At 42.0% G+C, this 14,065-nt stretch overlaps 2 protein-coding genes across 6 annotated transcripts in view; one reads left to right on the top strand and one right to left on the bottom strand.

The window, feature by feature from the left end:
• LOC133547804 (rho GTPase-activating protein SYDE1-like) overlaps positions 1–2,832 on the top strand; it is a 40,587-nt gene extending 37,755 nt beyond the window's left edge. For all 5 annotated transcript variants that reach the window (XM_061893317.1, XM_061893316.1, XM_061893318.1 and 2 more), the window contains exons 11-14: positions 271–437; positions 507–717; positions 778–999; positions 1,169–2,832. In XM_061893317.1, the coding sequence (XP_061749301.1) occupies positions 271–437; positions 507–717; positions 778–999; positions 1,169–1,359 (791 nt within the window). In that variant the 3' untranslated portion in view covers positions 1,360–2,832. The remainder of the gene's footprint in view (positions 1–270; positions 438–506; positions 718–777; positions 1,000–1,168) is intronic.
• Positions 2,539–14,065, bottom strand: part of LOC133547805 (rac GTPase-activating protein 1-like) — a 46,567-nt gene continuing 35,040 nt past the window's right edge. Inside the window, exons 8-17 of the mRNA XM_061893320.1 lie at positions 11,225–11,342; positions 11,081–11,139; positions 10,859–11,020; positions 10,703–10,798; positions 10,413–10,611; positions 10,241–10,346; positions 8,461–8,593; positions 8,308–8,392; positions 8,136–8,250; positions 2,539–2,989 (exon numbers count right to left, since the gene is read on the bottom strand). Of these exons, the coding sequence (XP_061749304.1) occupies positions 2,704–2,989; positions 8,136–8,250; positions 8,308–8,392; positions 8,461–8,593; positions 10,241–10,346; positions 10,413–10,611; positions 10,703–10,798; positions 10,859–11,020; positions 11,081–11,139; positions 11,225–11,342 (1,359 nt within the window). The 3' untranslated portion in view covers positions 2,539–2,703. The remainder of the gene's footprint in view (positions 2,990–8,135; positions 8,251–8,307; positions 8,393–8,460; positions 8,594–10,240; positions 10,347–10,412; positions 10,612–10,702; positions 10,799–10,858; positions 11,021–11,080; positions 11,140–11,224; positions 11,343–14,065) is intronic.

Below are 14,065 nucleotides of genomic sequence, written 5' to 3'. Positions count from 1 at the left end.
GTCCAGGTGACCAATGAGGAACATCATCTGCTCCCTGGTCAGGTGTTGCCTAGGTGAAGAGGAACCAGAATGACTTACAAAATAATGTGATGAAAATAAGAGTTTGATTGGAGCCAGAGTGGGACAACTCCATTGTTTATTGTCCAAAATGAAGGTTTCATGACATCAAAGTCCAAAGTCTTTCATCTGATTATTGTCCAGCACTTTTCACATGCTAGGAGCAGATGTCTCATTGACCTTAACGGGACTTAGTTGCTGCTTTGTGGACAGGCGTCCTGAAAGACTACCTGCGGGAGCTGCCATCCCCGCTCATCACCTCCACTTTGTATGAGGTGGTCAAGGAAGCCATGACCCTACGACCCCCACCCACCAGCCCCGACCTCCAGCTAGCCCACAACACGGTCGCACTTCTGTCCTGCCTGCCCGCCCCGGAGAGGGTGAGAACCACGACTAAGCGGCCAAAGTCCCACTGAGGCTCATCCTTTTGTGGGATTGCTCCCTTGTAGGCCACTTTGTCTCACCTGCTGGACCACCTCAGCCTCGTGGCCAACTTTAGCGCGTCCAACAGGATGACGGCCCAAAACCTGGCTGTCTGCTTCGGACCCGTGCTGCTGAAGCAGGAGGCCTGGAAGGGAGGGATGAAGTGTCAAGGACAGGACTTGGTGGACTTCAAACTCCACATTGAGGCCTTGCACTACCTGCTGCAGCTGTGGCCAGGTGAGATGTGGGTGGGCGGGCTTTTCATTCTTAAGGCCACTTGGATGTTTTCTTCCTCAGTGCCAGCCAAGCAAGTCCCGGCAGACAACAGCCAAGACCTTCCTCCTCCCGCCGTCCTGCATCCTGGTCCCGAGGACGTGGTGGTGTCACGCCGGGGCCCGCGCCTGGACAGTCCACCGCCAATCAACCGCTACGCCGGCGACTGGAGCGTCTGCGGGCAAGACGGCGTGTCAGCACAGGACGCTGATTACGATGAGGTGGCAGGAAGTGAAAGTGATGAAGGTGAACTTTTCAAGACTTCATAACAATAAAAACAACTTGTATGCAGTGAAGAAGTACTTCTTCAGATTAGGATTCACGTTCATCAGGAACTTAGTTTCATATTCCCTGTCTGACTAAGCCATCCTGCACTTGAGGTCTTTTGGCTCTAAAAGGATGTTGTGCTGGGCAGGTGGTGAACGCCAGGAGGAGCGAGTAGAGGAACACGCCGCTTGGTTTCCAACGGGAAGCGGAGCTCTCTTTGAGGAGGACGTCTTGGATTTTGATGCTCCGTTTAGCTGCCGACTCAGCCTGAAGGACTTTGACAGTCTTATTCACGACCTGGACCGAGAGCTCGCCAAGCAGATCCACATCTGCCTGTGAGGGGGAGGAACTGCAAGCAAGGTTGTCCCTCATACACAATCCCAATCAACACACCTTTTTCTTCTCTATGCATTCTAACTTGTAAATAAACGCTAGCAAGAGTCAGCTAACAATGGAGGCAATGACATTTGATCTATTCCTGCCATAAGGAACTCTAAAAACTTTCAAAAACTTCCATCAAGATGTTATATACACACTGTAAGTATATATGTAATAACATTCATAACATGTAATATGGTAACATTCATAATAACATGTTATACATGATGTAAGTATTTATGTCATGTAGTAACATTCATAACATGTAATATATACATGTGATTATATATGTAATAACATTCATAACATGTAATATGGTAACATTCATAATAACATGTAATATATACATGATGTAAGTATATATGTAGTATCTAGTAACATTCATAATAACATGTAATATATACATGATGTAAGTATATATGTAGTATCTAGTAACATTCATAATAACATGTAATATATACATGATGTAAGTATATATGTCATGTAGTAACATTCATAATAACATGTAATATATACATGATGTAAGTACATATGTCATGTAGAAACATTCATAACATGTAATGTTTACATATTTTGATCATTTTAAGCACACGATGGCGTCGTATTCATTTTCGACAAAATCACAACGTACATATACAAAGTACCAATATGATAAAGCAATCACTTACTGTACCATGTCTGCTCTCACTGGGATAAAGACTGATGGCATGTTTAGAACTTCCCCTTTACATCAACCTCACATAAGGTTAAAAAACAGCATATTTCCCTGTCTTTCTGGCCATCTCCGGGTGTAAATTGTGGGTTTATGTCCACAAGCTTCTGCTATCCAGGTAAGAGAGATGTTTTATCAAGTAAAAGTAACTTTCACCAACTCAGAGGCCATGCAGCAGCTGAGTATGTCAATATAGCAGCATAAGCTAGTGGGCGAGCTATGATCACGGCGCTGCTAAAAGCACTCAACAATAAGGCTACAACTTGTTAATATTCAGGTCAGGACATGTCAATGGAAGATTGTTGGCACTTGTTGGAGAGTTTTGTGGCTGCAATATTGTTAGCCACCCCATTCTGGATGTACTTTACCACTTTGAATGCATAACAAAAGAAAACATGTGTTCTGGTCTTACGTAAGGATAGAAAACATTAAAAAGTACAATTCTCCTTTAATGATGTTTATGTGCAAATGATTTCAAATGTTGACTTTTTGCACTGCTTAAGCCATACTTTCACTTTGACGTGAAGAAAAGTGACAACAGTTGAAAGGCTAAAAGATGATGTTTTCCATATAATGCAGAGTGTCGTCTTCTTTCACGGTACCAAGTTTGTGACTGACGCTCCAAACTGTCTTGTTACGTTTTGCACAACTTCATGCACTTGTTTTGGAACCCCAGGATGCTTCAAAATAAAAGACTGAAAGAGAGTCAAATGAAGTATCAAGATGGTGTCAGTCAGTCTTCTTTGTGTTGACCTTTGACCTTCCACAGACTCACTCCACCTCCCATCATTGATCAACTTTTGCTTCCACCTTCTGAAAATGATGTCCTCTTTAAGATGAATAGTATCTTTTGTCTCCGGGATTGTTAGAAGTACACCTCTGCATAAAACAGAGCGTAATAACTTGTTTTAGAACAGATGCAATAATTGCAATTGATCTGCTACAATATCTAAAACATTTCAACCTACAGAACAGAAATGAACAAATGATTTCATTCTGATAACAATTCCCATCCACAAATCTTCTTGGGATTTTTCATTTGAACCTTTCAGCGGCTGAGCAAGCAAAAAACATTCTTTCTTTCAATTGCAAGTTTCATCTTTTATTCAGTTGCGTTGCCTTAAGTAAAAGTGTCAGCTGGGCGACGTGAAGAACTTCTTCCCCGGCTCAGCTCGCCCACTGGTCAAGGAAACAACGTGAGTGACCAGCAAGATGACATCATCAACATCATCATCACAACGTGAGTGATCAGGAAGATGACATCATCATCATCACAACGTGAGTGATCAGTAAGATGACATCATCATCATCACAACATGAGTGATCAGTAAGATGACATCATCATCATCACAACGTGAGTGATCAGTAAGATGACATCATCATCATCACAACATGAGTGATCAGTAAGATGACATCATCATCATCACAACGTGAGTGATCAGTAAGATGACATCATCATCATCACAACATGAGTGATCAGTAAGATGACATCATCATCATCACAACGTGAGTGATCAGTAAGATGACATCATCATCATCACAACGTGAGTGACCAGCAAGATGACATCATCATCACAACATGAGTGATCAGTAAGATGACATCATCATCATCACAACGTGAGTGATCAGTAAGATGACATCATCATCATCACAATGTGAGTGATCAGTACGATGACATCATCACCACGTGAGTGATCAGTAAGATGACATAACAACGTGAGTGATCAGTAAGATGACATAACAACGTGAGTGATCAGTAAGATGACATAACAACATGAGTGATCAGTAAGATGACATAACATGAGTGATCAGTAAGATGACATCATCATCATCACAATGTGAGTGATCAGTAAGATGACATCATCATCATCACAACATGAGTGATCAGTAAGATGACATCATCATCATCACAACATGAGTGATCAGTAAGATGACATCATCATCATCACAACATGAGTGATCAGTAAGATGACATCATCATCACGTGAGTGATCAGTAAGATGACATCATCATCACGTGAGTGATCAGTAAGATGACATCATCATCACGTGAGTGATCAGTAAGATGACATAACAACATGAGTGATCAGTAAGATGACATCATCATCACGTGAGTGATCAGTAAGATGACACAACGTGAGTGATCAGTAAGATGACATCATCATCATCACAACATGAGTGATCAGTAAGATGACATCATCATCACGTGAGTGATCAGTAAGATGACATCATCATCACGTGAGTGATCAGTAAGATGACATCATCATCACGTGAGTGATCAGTAAGATGACATCATCATCACGTGAGTGATCAGTAAGATGACATCATCATCACGTGAGTGATCAGTAAGATGACATCATCATCACGTGAGTGATCAGTAAGATGACATCATCATCACGTGAGTGATCAGTAAGATGACATCATCATCACGTGAGTGATCAGTAAGATGACATCATCATCACGTGAGTGATCAGTAAGATGACATCATCATCACGTGAGTGATCAGTAAGATGACATCATCATCACGTGAGTGATCAGTAAGATGACATAACAACATGAGTGATCAGTAAGATGACATAACAACATGAGTGATCAGTAAGATGACATAACAACATGAGTGATCAGTAAGATGACATAACAACATGAGTGATCAGTAAGATGACATAACAACATGAGTGATCAGTAAGATGACATAACAACATGAGTGATCAGTAAGATGACATAACAACATGAGTGATCAGTAAGATGACATAACATGAGTGATCAGTAAGATGACATCATCATCATCACAACGTGAGTGATCAGTAAGATGACATCATCATCATCACAACATGAGTGATCAGTAAGATGACATCATCATCATCACAACATGAGTGATCAGTAAGATGACATAACGTGAGTGATCAGTAAGATGACATAACAACATGAGTGATCAGTAAGATGACATAACAACATGAGTGATCAGTAAGATGACATAACAACATGAGTGATCAGTAAGATGACATAACAACATGAGTGATCAGTAAGATGACATAACAACATGAGTGATCAGTAAGATGACATAACAACATGAGTGATCAGTAAGATGACATAACAACATGAGTGATCAGTAAGATGACATAACATGAGTGATCAGTAAGATGACATCATCATCATCACAATGTGAGTGATCAGTAAGATGACATCATCATCATCACAACATGAGTGATCAGTAAGATGACATCATCATCATCACAACATGAGTGATCAGTAAGATGACATCATCATCATCACAACATGAGTGATCAGTAAGATGACATCATCATCACGTGAGTGATCAGTAAGATGACATCATCATCACGTGAGTGATCAGTAAGATGACATCATCATCACGTGAGTGATCAGTAAGATGACATAACAACATGAGTGATCAGTAAGATGACATAACAACATGAGTGATCAGTAAGATGACATCATCATCACGTGAGTGATCAGTAAGATGACATAACAACATGAGTGATCAGTAAGATGACATAACAACATGAGTGATCAGTAAGATGACATCATCATCACGTGAGTGATCAGTAAGATGACATCATCATCACGTGAGTGATCAGTAAGATGACACAACGTGAGTGATCAGTAAGATGACATCATCATCATCACAACATGAGTGATCAGTAAGATGACATCATCATCACGTGAGTGATCAGTAAGATGACATCATCATCACGTGAGTGATCAGTAAGATGACATCATCATCACGTGAGTGATCAGTAAGATGACATCATCATCACGTGAGTGATCAGTAAGATGACATCATCATCACGTGAGTGATCAGTAAGATGACATCATCATCACGTGAGTGATCAGTAAGATGACATCATCATCACGTGAGTGATCAGTAAGATGACATCATCATCACGTGAGTGATCAGTAAGATGACATAACAACATGAGTGATCAGTAAGATGACATAACAACATGAGTGATCAGTAAGATGACATCATCATCACGTGAGTGATCAGTAAGATGACATAACAACATGAGTGATCAGTAAGATGACATAACAACATGAGTGATCAGTAAGATGACATCATCATCACGTGAGTGATCAGTAAGATGACACAACGTGAGTGATCAGTAAGATGACATCATCATCATCACAACATGAGTGATCAGTAAGATGACATCATCATCACGTGAGTGATCAGTAAGATGACATCATCATCACGTGAGTGATCAGTAAGATGACATCATCATCACGTGAGTGATCAGTAAGATGACATCATCATCACGTGAGTGATCAGTAAGATGACATCATCATCACGTGAGTGATCAGTAAGATGACATCATCATCACGTGAGTGATCAGTAAGATGACATCATCATCACGTGAGTGATCAGTAAGATGACATCATCATCACGTGAGTGATCAGTAAGATGACATAACAACATGAGTGATCAGTAAGATGACATAACAACATGAGTGATCAGTAAGATGACATAACAACATGAGTGATCAGTAAGATGACATAACAACATGAGTGATGAGTAAGATGACATAACAACATGAGTGATCAGTAAGATGACATAACATGAGTGATGAGTAAGATGACATAACAACATGAGTGATCAGTAAGATGACATAACAACATGAGTGATCAGTAAGATGACATCATCATCATCACGTGAGTGATCAGTAAGATGACATAACAACATGAGTGATCAGTAAGATGACATAACAACATGAGTGATCAGTAAGATGACATAACAACATGAGTGATCAGTAAGATGACATAACAACATGAGTGATCAGTAAGATGACATAACAACATGAGTGATCAGTAAGATGACATAACAACATGAGTGATCAGTAAGATGACATAACAACATGAGTGATCAGTAAGATGACATAACAACATGAGTGATCAGTAAGATGACATAACAACATGAGTGATGAGTAAGATGACATAACAACATGAGTGATCAGTAAGATGACATAACAACATGAGTGATCAGTAAGATGACATAACAACATGAGTGATCAGTAAGATGACATAACAACATGAGTGATCAGTAAGATGACATAACAACATGAGTGACCAGTAAGATGACATAACAACATGAGTGATGAGTAAGATGACATAACAACATGAGTGATCAGTAAGATGACATAACAACATGAGTGATCAGTAAGATGACATAACAACATGAGTGATCAGTAAGATGACATCATCATCACGTGAGTGATCAGTAAGATGACATAACAACATGAGTGATCAGTAAGATGACATAACAACATGAGTGATGAGTAAGATGACATAACAACATGAGTGATCAGTAAGATGACATAACATGAGTGATGAGTAAGATGACATAACAACATGAGTGATCAGTAAGATGACATAACAACATGAGTGATCAGTAAGATGACATAACAACATGAGTGATCAGTAAGATGACATAACAACATGAGTGATCAGTAAGATGACATAACAACATGAGTGATCAGTAAGATGACATAACAACATGAGTGATCAGTAAGATGACATAACAACATGAGTGATCAGTAAGATGACATAACAACATGAGTGATCAGTAAGATGACATAACAACATGAGTGATCAGTAAGATGACATAACAACATGAGTGATCAGTAAGATGACATAACAACATGAGTGATCAGTAAGATGACATAACAACATGAGTGATCAGTAAGATGACATAACATGAGTGATCAGTAAGATGACATAACAACATGAGTGATCAGTAAGATGACATAACAACATGAGTGATCAGTAAGATGACATAACAACATGAGTGATCAGTAAGATGACATCATCATCATCACGTGAGTGATCAGTAAGATGACATAACAACATGAGTGATCAGTAAGATGACATAACAACATGAGTGATCAGTAAGAGCTCATAACAACATGAGTGATCAGTAAGATGACATAACGTGAGTGATCAGTAAGATGACATCCTAACAACAACGTGAGTAATCAATAAGATGACATTATCATCATCATCAAGCTTCTTACTTGCTGAAAGCACTGCCCAAGTTTTTGATGCGACCCGGATTGGAGCCCAGGGCCGTGTAGCTCTTCATCTCAGGAGAGGTTAGCGGCTTGAAGAAGCGAGCTGAAGACACACTTCCTGTTGGCAGCCGTTGGAAGGAGACCATGGTTTTGGAGGGAAGAAGTGAAAGCGTACCTGGGGCAGGGTTGGTGGTTTTTGTCTGGACACTCAGGACCCGCCTCCAGTAGTCTTCTGGGAGAGACAACAAGCGACAGATGACCTGAAAAAGCACAGAGTCAACAGGGGAGAAAAAACCCAAAAGAGTCCAGGCCTGAGGAGGCCGCCGACCTTGGGCTGCACGTTTGTGTCCTGCATGATGGTCGACGGCGAGGGTTCAGACATGCCGTGCCCCACCAGAGTGGGTCCAAACACCCGAGACAAGTTCTTGTGGTCCATCTGACACAGAGGACTCTGCATCACCCTGAAAGGGAAAGTAAGAAGCTTTGTGGACTGAAGACCCTGAAAGTCTGGAGAAGTATACCTCTCCTGAATACAGGGACAGGAAGGAGTCGTGGATGACTTCCTGTTTCTACCAAGCATTAAGAAGGAGTTCCTTTCCTGAAACTCCTGATAACTTGTCTAAACTACTATCAAATTGTCTTGGTGACTTCTCATGTGACTAGGATATCAGCTGGATCATTTGGGAGTGTGCAATGTTGCATCAAGTGAAAAGAGTCAAACACACAACATGAAAAATACTCCACTGTTTATTAGTAACTGTCTGCAATATGCTGTCTTTCAGTTGAAGTGGAGTAGCAATTGTTCTTTGGTGACACCTAGTGGCCACAATGATTCAACTTATTCAACTTGAAGATGAATGATGCGGACACCTTTGATAAGTCTCTCATACACTACTGTGTGGAACTGGAACTAGTTGATACTTGTTGGTGTTGACACATTTTATTGCTCTACTATTACGCTATTGTGTGCTTAGCTGTTGTGTAGCTGCTAGCTCCTCGTAGCCTATAGCCTAGCATGTTTACACTTTGTAAATGACTTAAGTAAAATGGAAGAAATTGTGTGTTTATTGGAGGACATTTAGATGTTAACATCTCAGCTTTGCACAAATAAACACTCTGCTTGTATCGCACTGGGTGTGGCCACCGCTGCTGCCCACTGCTCCCCTCACCTCAAAGGGGGTGATCAAGGGTGATGGGTCAAATGCAGAGGATCATTTCGCCACACCTAGTGTGTGTGTGTGTGTGTGTGTGTGTGTGTGTGCGTGCGTGTGTGTGTGTGTGCGTGCGTGACAATCATTGGTACTTTAACTTTAACATGATATCACACACAAAAGTAAACACTCTGCTTGTATCACACAAGTAAACATTCTGCAGGCTTGCTTGTATTGCACATGATATCACAGACAGACACACACACACACACACACACACACACACACACACACACACACACAAACAAAAGTAAACATGCTGCTAGACTGCTTGTATCATACATGATATCACAAGTAAACACACTGCTGGCCTGTTTGTAACATACATGATATCACACAAGTAAACACACTGCTGGACTGCTTGTATCACATAAGTAAACACTTCTGGGCAGTTTGTATCACACATGATATCACACACACACACACACAAGTAAACACGCTGCTGGACTGCTTCTATCGCACATGATATCCCACACAAGTAAACATGCTGCTGTCCGGCTTGTATCACACATGATATCACAGAAGTAAACACACTGCTGGCCTGCTTGTATCAACATGATATCACACAAGTAAACACTGCTGGACTGCTTGTATGACTCATGATATCACACAAGTAAACACACTGCTGGCCTGCTTGTATCATACATGATATCACGCACACACAAGTAAACACGCTGCTGGACTGCTTGTATCGCACATGATATCTCACACAAGTCAACATGCTGCTGGCCGGCTTGTATCGCACATATCACACACACGTAAACACGCTACTGGCCTGCTTGTATCGCACATGGATTCACAGACAAGTAAACACACTGCTTGTATCGCGCACACAGGTAGAGAGGCGGCCTGTATCGCACATGATATCTCACACACACGTAGAGACGTAGGACTGACTTGTGGAAGTGAAGCATGAGGAAGGCCAGCGTGTCTCGGTTGGACTTGGGCAGCTCAGCGACGGCTTGAAACATGGCGGCCGACGAGTGATGCTCGTCGCTCATCTCTGACAAGAAGCAGGTTGAAGTTATGACATCATGGTGTGGTCGTGCGGGCGGGGCCAATACCGTACCAGAAGCTTCCATGAAGTTGCGATGGAGCCGGAAGGTGACCAGTGGTTCTTTGAGCTTCCTCAGGAAATCTTTGAGGACGCCACAGACCACGTGGATGTCTGCAACCTTCCCCAGCTGAAGCGGCGTTTTAGCAGCCAGGAAGCGATCCCGCAACTCCTTCACCTGCCGCTCGCCACCAGGAACCCTGTAGAGGCCTCGCTGCAAACATAGGACAGTCTGAGTCTGGACACCAGGAACCCTGTAGAGGTCTCGCTGCAAGCCTGGGACAGTCTGGAGGCACTGAGCTCACCTCCTGTAAGCCCCGCCTCTCGATCTCTCGCACACACTCCATGACCAGCGCAGGAACCCTGGGATGAGTGGGAGGAGCCAAAGCCTCCAGGCAGTCCTGGTCGGGAGAACAGAAGGTGGGCCTCTGCCATGCGGCGGTTTAGTGAGAAGAGCTCACCATCTCAGCATTTCCTGTTGGCGCCACGCCATCGGGGCAGCTTTCGCCACACTTCTGCTTGCACTCGGGATGAGCGACAGTGCGGCACTTTCTGCACTTGAGCGCCATCTTGCCAAAGCGGATTCTTTTTCCGCAAGGCAGACACATCTCGGGGCGGATCACCTGAGGGAGGAAGGAGCTGCTGAGGGAACAGGAAGTTGGGATGCGGCCAAGAGAACTCACCGTCTTGGAGAGGAAGAGGTGTTTTCTCATCTGCACTTGGTCCCACACGGACCTTTGGTCTGTGGATCGTCAAGCAACACATGTGGCCCTTGAGCAAGGCACTTAATTGTGGGTTCATGTTTTCTAATGCTGATGTTGTCAAACCTCCAGCAGTCTCCTGCGTGGAAGTGCCTGCTTCCTCCCGCAGGACGCCGACCGCCAAGGGAACCTCACCGCCGGTCTCGGGGATCTCCACCGACGCCCTGACCATGGTCTCCACCTCCTGAGGTCCAAACATTTTCTAAGGTTTACTTCCACGACTTGCAAGCGACCTGAGCTTGAGGAGGATCAAGTCAAGGACTTCTGGAAAACTAATGTTTGCTTTCTTTTAGGAAGAAGAAAAGCTCCCACCGCCACTCCAAATAGTAGCAAGTACACCTCTGCAGAACATTGAGGAATATACATCCACTTCAGACAACATTCTTCAGAGTCCAACACTAAAGGTTTGAAGCGCTTCATTTGCTCAGAGTACACTAACTTTTAGACCGACTGGAACCGTTTGATACTGAAAACTGAAATGAAAGTAAAATCAGTAATACTTTTAAGTTGATCAGCAACAGTCGTTCAAGAGCGGAGTGCCAAAAAGACTCAAAAGTCTTTACAAATGAAAATGAGGACGTCAGGAACAAGGAAGACGTTTTGGAAGGGAGCTTTATCAGGGATGATACTGATAAAGCACGTTGCCTGGGGTCATTGCCCCCCCCCCTTCCTTCCTTCCAGCAAAGTCTAGCTGACAAAGTCAGCTCATCAACACTTTGAACATTTGGCTCTTCCAAAAGTGGAAGCCATGGTGATGCAAATGATGACAAATTAAAACTTTGGAATGACTTTGTCACTAATTACTTTCACATTTCAACTTCAATTCAAACATGAAATAAAGTTAGCACCGTTTTCTAATGGTTTGCCTTTTTCCCACATACATATTGACGATATATGTGTGTATATGTATGTAGATATGTACGCTTGTTGCAAGAGTTATTGTCCTCATATTTTGGTTCCAGCCACATACGTATTGACGATATATGTGTGTATATGTATGTACATATGTACGCTTGTTGCAAAAGTTATTGTTCTCATATTTTGGTTCCAGCCACATACATATTGACAATATATGTGTGTATATGTATGTAGATATGTACGCTTGTTGCAAAAGTTATTGTCCTAATATTTTGGTTCCAGCCACATACATATTGACAATATATGTGTGTATATGTATGTAGATATGTACGCTTGTTGCAAAAGTTATTGTCCTAATATTTTGGTTCCAGCCACATACATATTGACGATATATGTGTGTATATGTATGTAGATATGTACGCTTGTTGCAACAGTTACTGTCCTCATATTTTGGTTCCAGCCACATACATATTGACGATATATGTGTGTATATGTATGTAGATATGTACACTTGTTGCAAGAGTTATTGGACCTACTAGCTAGCATGGGAATACTTCGCCGGCTACATCCAGCGGCCTGTGAAGCAGCGGAGTATAGTACCAGCGGAGGCCGTCTATGGAACAGACGCAAGCGGTGTGATCAGAAGCAGAAAAGCGGATGACGAGCGGGGCTAACAACAAAGCTAAAGGCTAATCCCCACAGAACACCCCTTCCCTCCATCCTGAAGCCGGATCTAAATCGAAGGCATGAGCCTACTGGTCTAGGTAAGGAGTCAGTTATGTTAGACAAGTTTTTTCTGCTATGACTGTTTCAGAGTTGGACATGCGTTCTACTAAGGTGGCAAATTATGATGTGTTCAGTTTATCAAAGCACCAAGCAAACAATCATAAAATTCCCGTCATATCTATTCCTAGATATAGTCGTAATTATTTGAAGTGCACTACGCATAATAAACGCGACATTATTGATATTGCTACAACGGATAATTTGATCAAAAACTCCTTAAAAAACAGCCCACTACCTATATTATAGGCTTTTTAAACATACCGTAAGATCATTGTCTCCCAAAACGTTATTAGTTAATGAGGTCATTATAGACAACAATCTTAACGTCATCAGTCTCAGCGAGACCTGGCTTAAACCAGACGACTTTTTTGCGCTAAATGAGGCATCTCCTCCTAACTAAACGTATGCGCATATTGCCTGTCCCCTTAAAAGGGGTGGAGGGTCGCACTAATAAACAAAAACTTTAACCTAAGTCCTAACATAAATAATACATATAAATCGTTTGAGGTGCTTACTATGAGGTATGTCACACCGCTGCCTTTATACCTGGCTGTTATCTACCGCCCCCCAGGGCCCTATTCGGACTTTATCAATGAATTCTCAGAGTTCGTTGCTGATCTAATGACGCACGCCGATAATATAATTATAATGAAGGACTTTAATATCCATATGAATACCCCATCGGACCCACCATGCGTGGCGTTCCAGACTATAATAGATAGCTGTGGTTTTACACAAATAATAAATGAACCCACGCATCGCAACAGTAATACGATAGACCTAGTGCTTGTCAGGGGTATCACCGTTTCCAAAGTTATGATACTCCCGTATACTAAAGTAATGTTGGATCATTACCGTATAAAATTTGAGGTTCATACTCATGTTCGTCAAGCGAATAATAATAATAACTGCTACAGCAGCCGCAACATTAATACTGCCACAACGACAACTGTTGCTGGCCTAAAGCCCTCGGTAATGGCACCATTCCCAAAGTATGTGGGCTCTATTGATAACCTCACTAACAACTTTAACAACGCCCTGCGCCAAACCATTGATAGTATAGCACCGCTGAAGTTAAAAAAGGCTCCAAAACAGTGTACCCCATGGTTTACAGAAGAAACTAGAGCTCAGAAATTATTATGTAGAAAGCTGGAACGCAAATGGCGCACGACTAAACTTGAGGTGCACCATCAAGCATGGAGTGATAGTTTAATAACTTATAAACACATGCTTACGTTAGCTAAAGCTAAATATTACTCAAAT

Source organism: Nerophis ophidion, unplaced genomic scaffold (genome assembly GCF_033978795.1).
Source record: "Nerophis ophidion isolate RoL-2023_Sa unplaced genomic scaffold, RoL_Noph_v1.0 HiC_scaffold_185, whole genome shotgun sequence".
NCBI classification, from domain to species: Eukaryota; Metazoa; Chordata; class Actinopteri; order Syngnathiformes; family Syngnathidae; genus Nerophis; species Nerophis ophidion.
The sequence above is the reverse complement of the archived record's forward strand: the minus strand, read 5'-3'. Positions and strand labels throughout refer to the sequence as shown.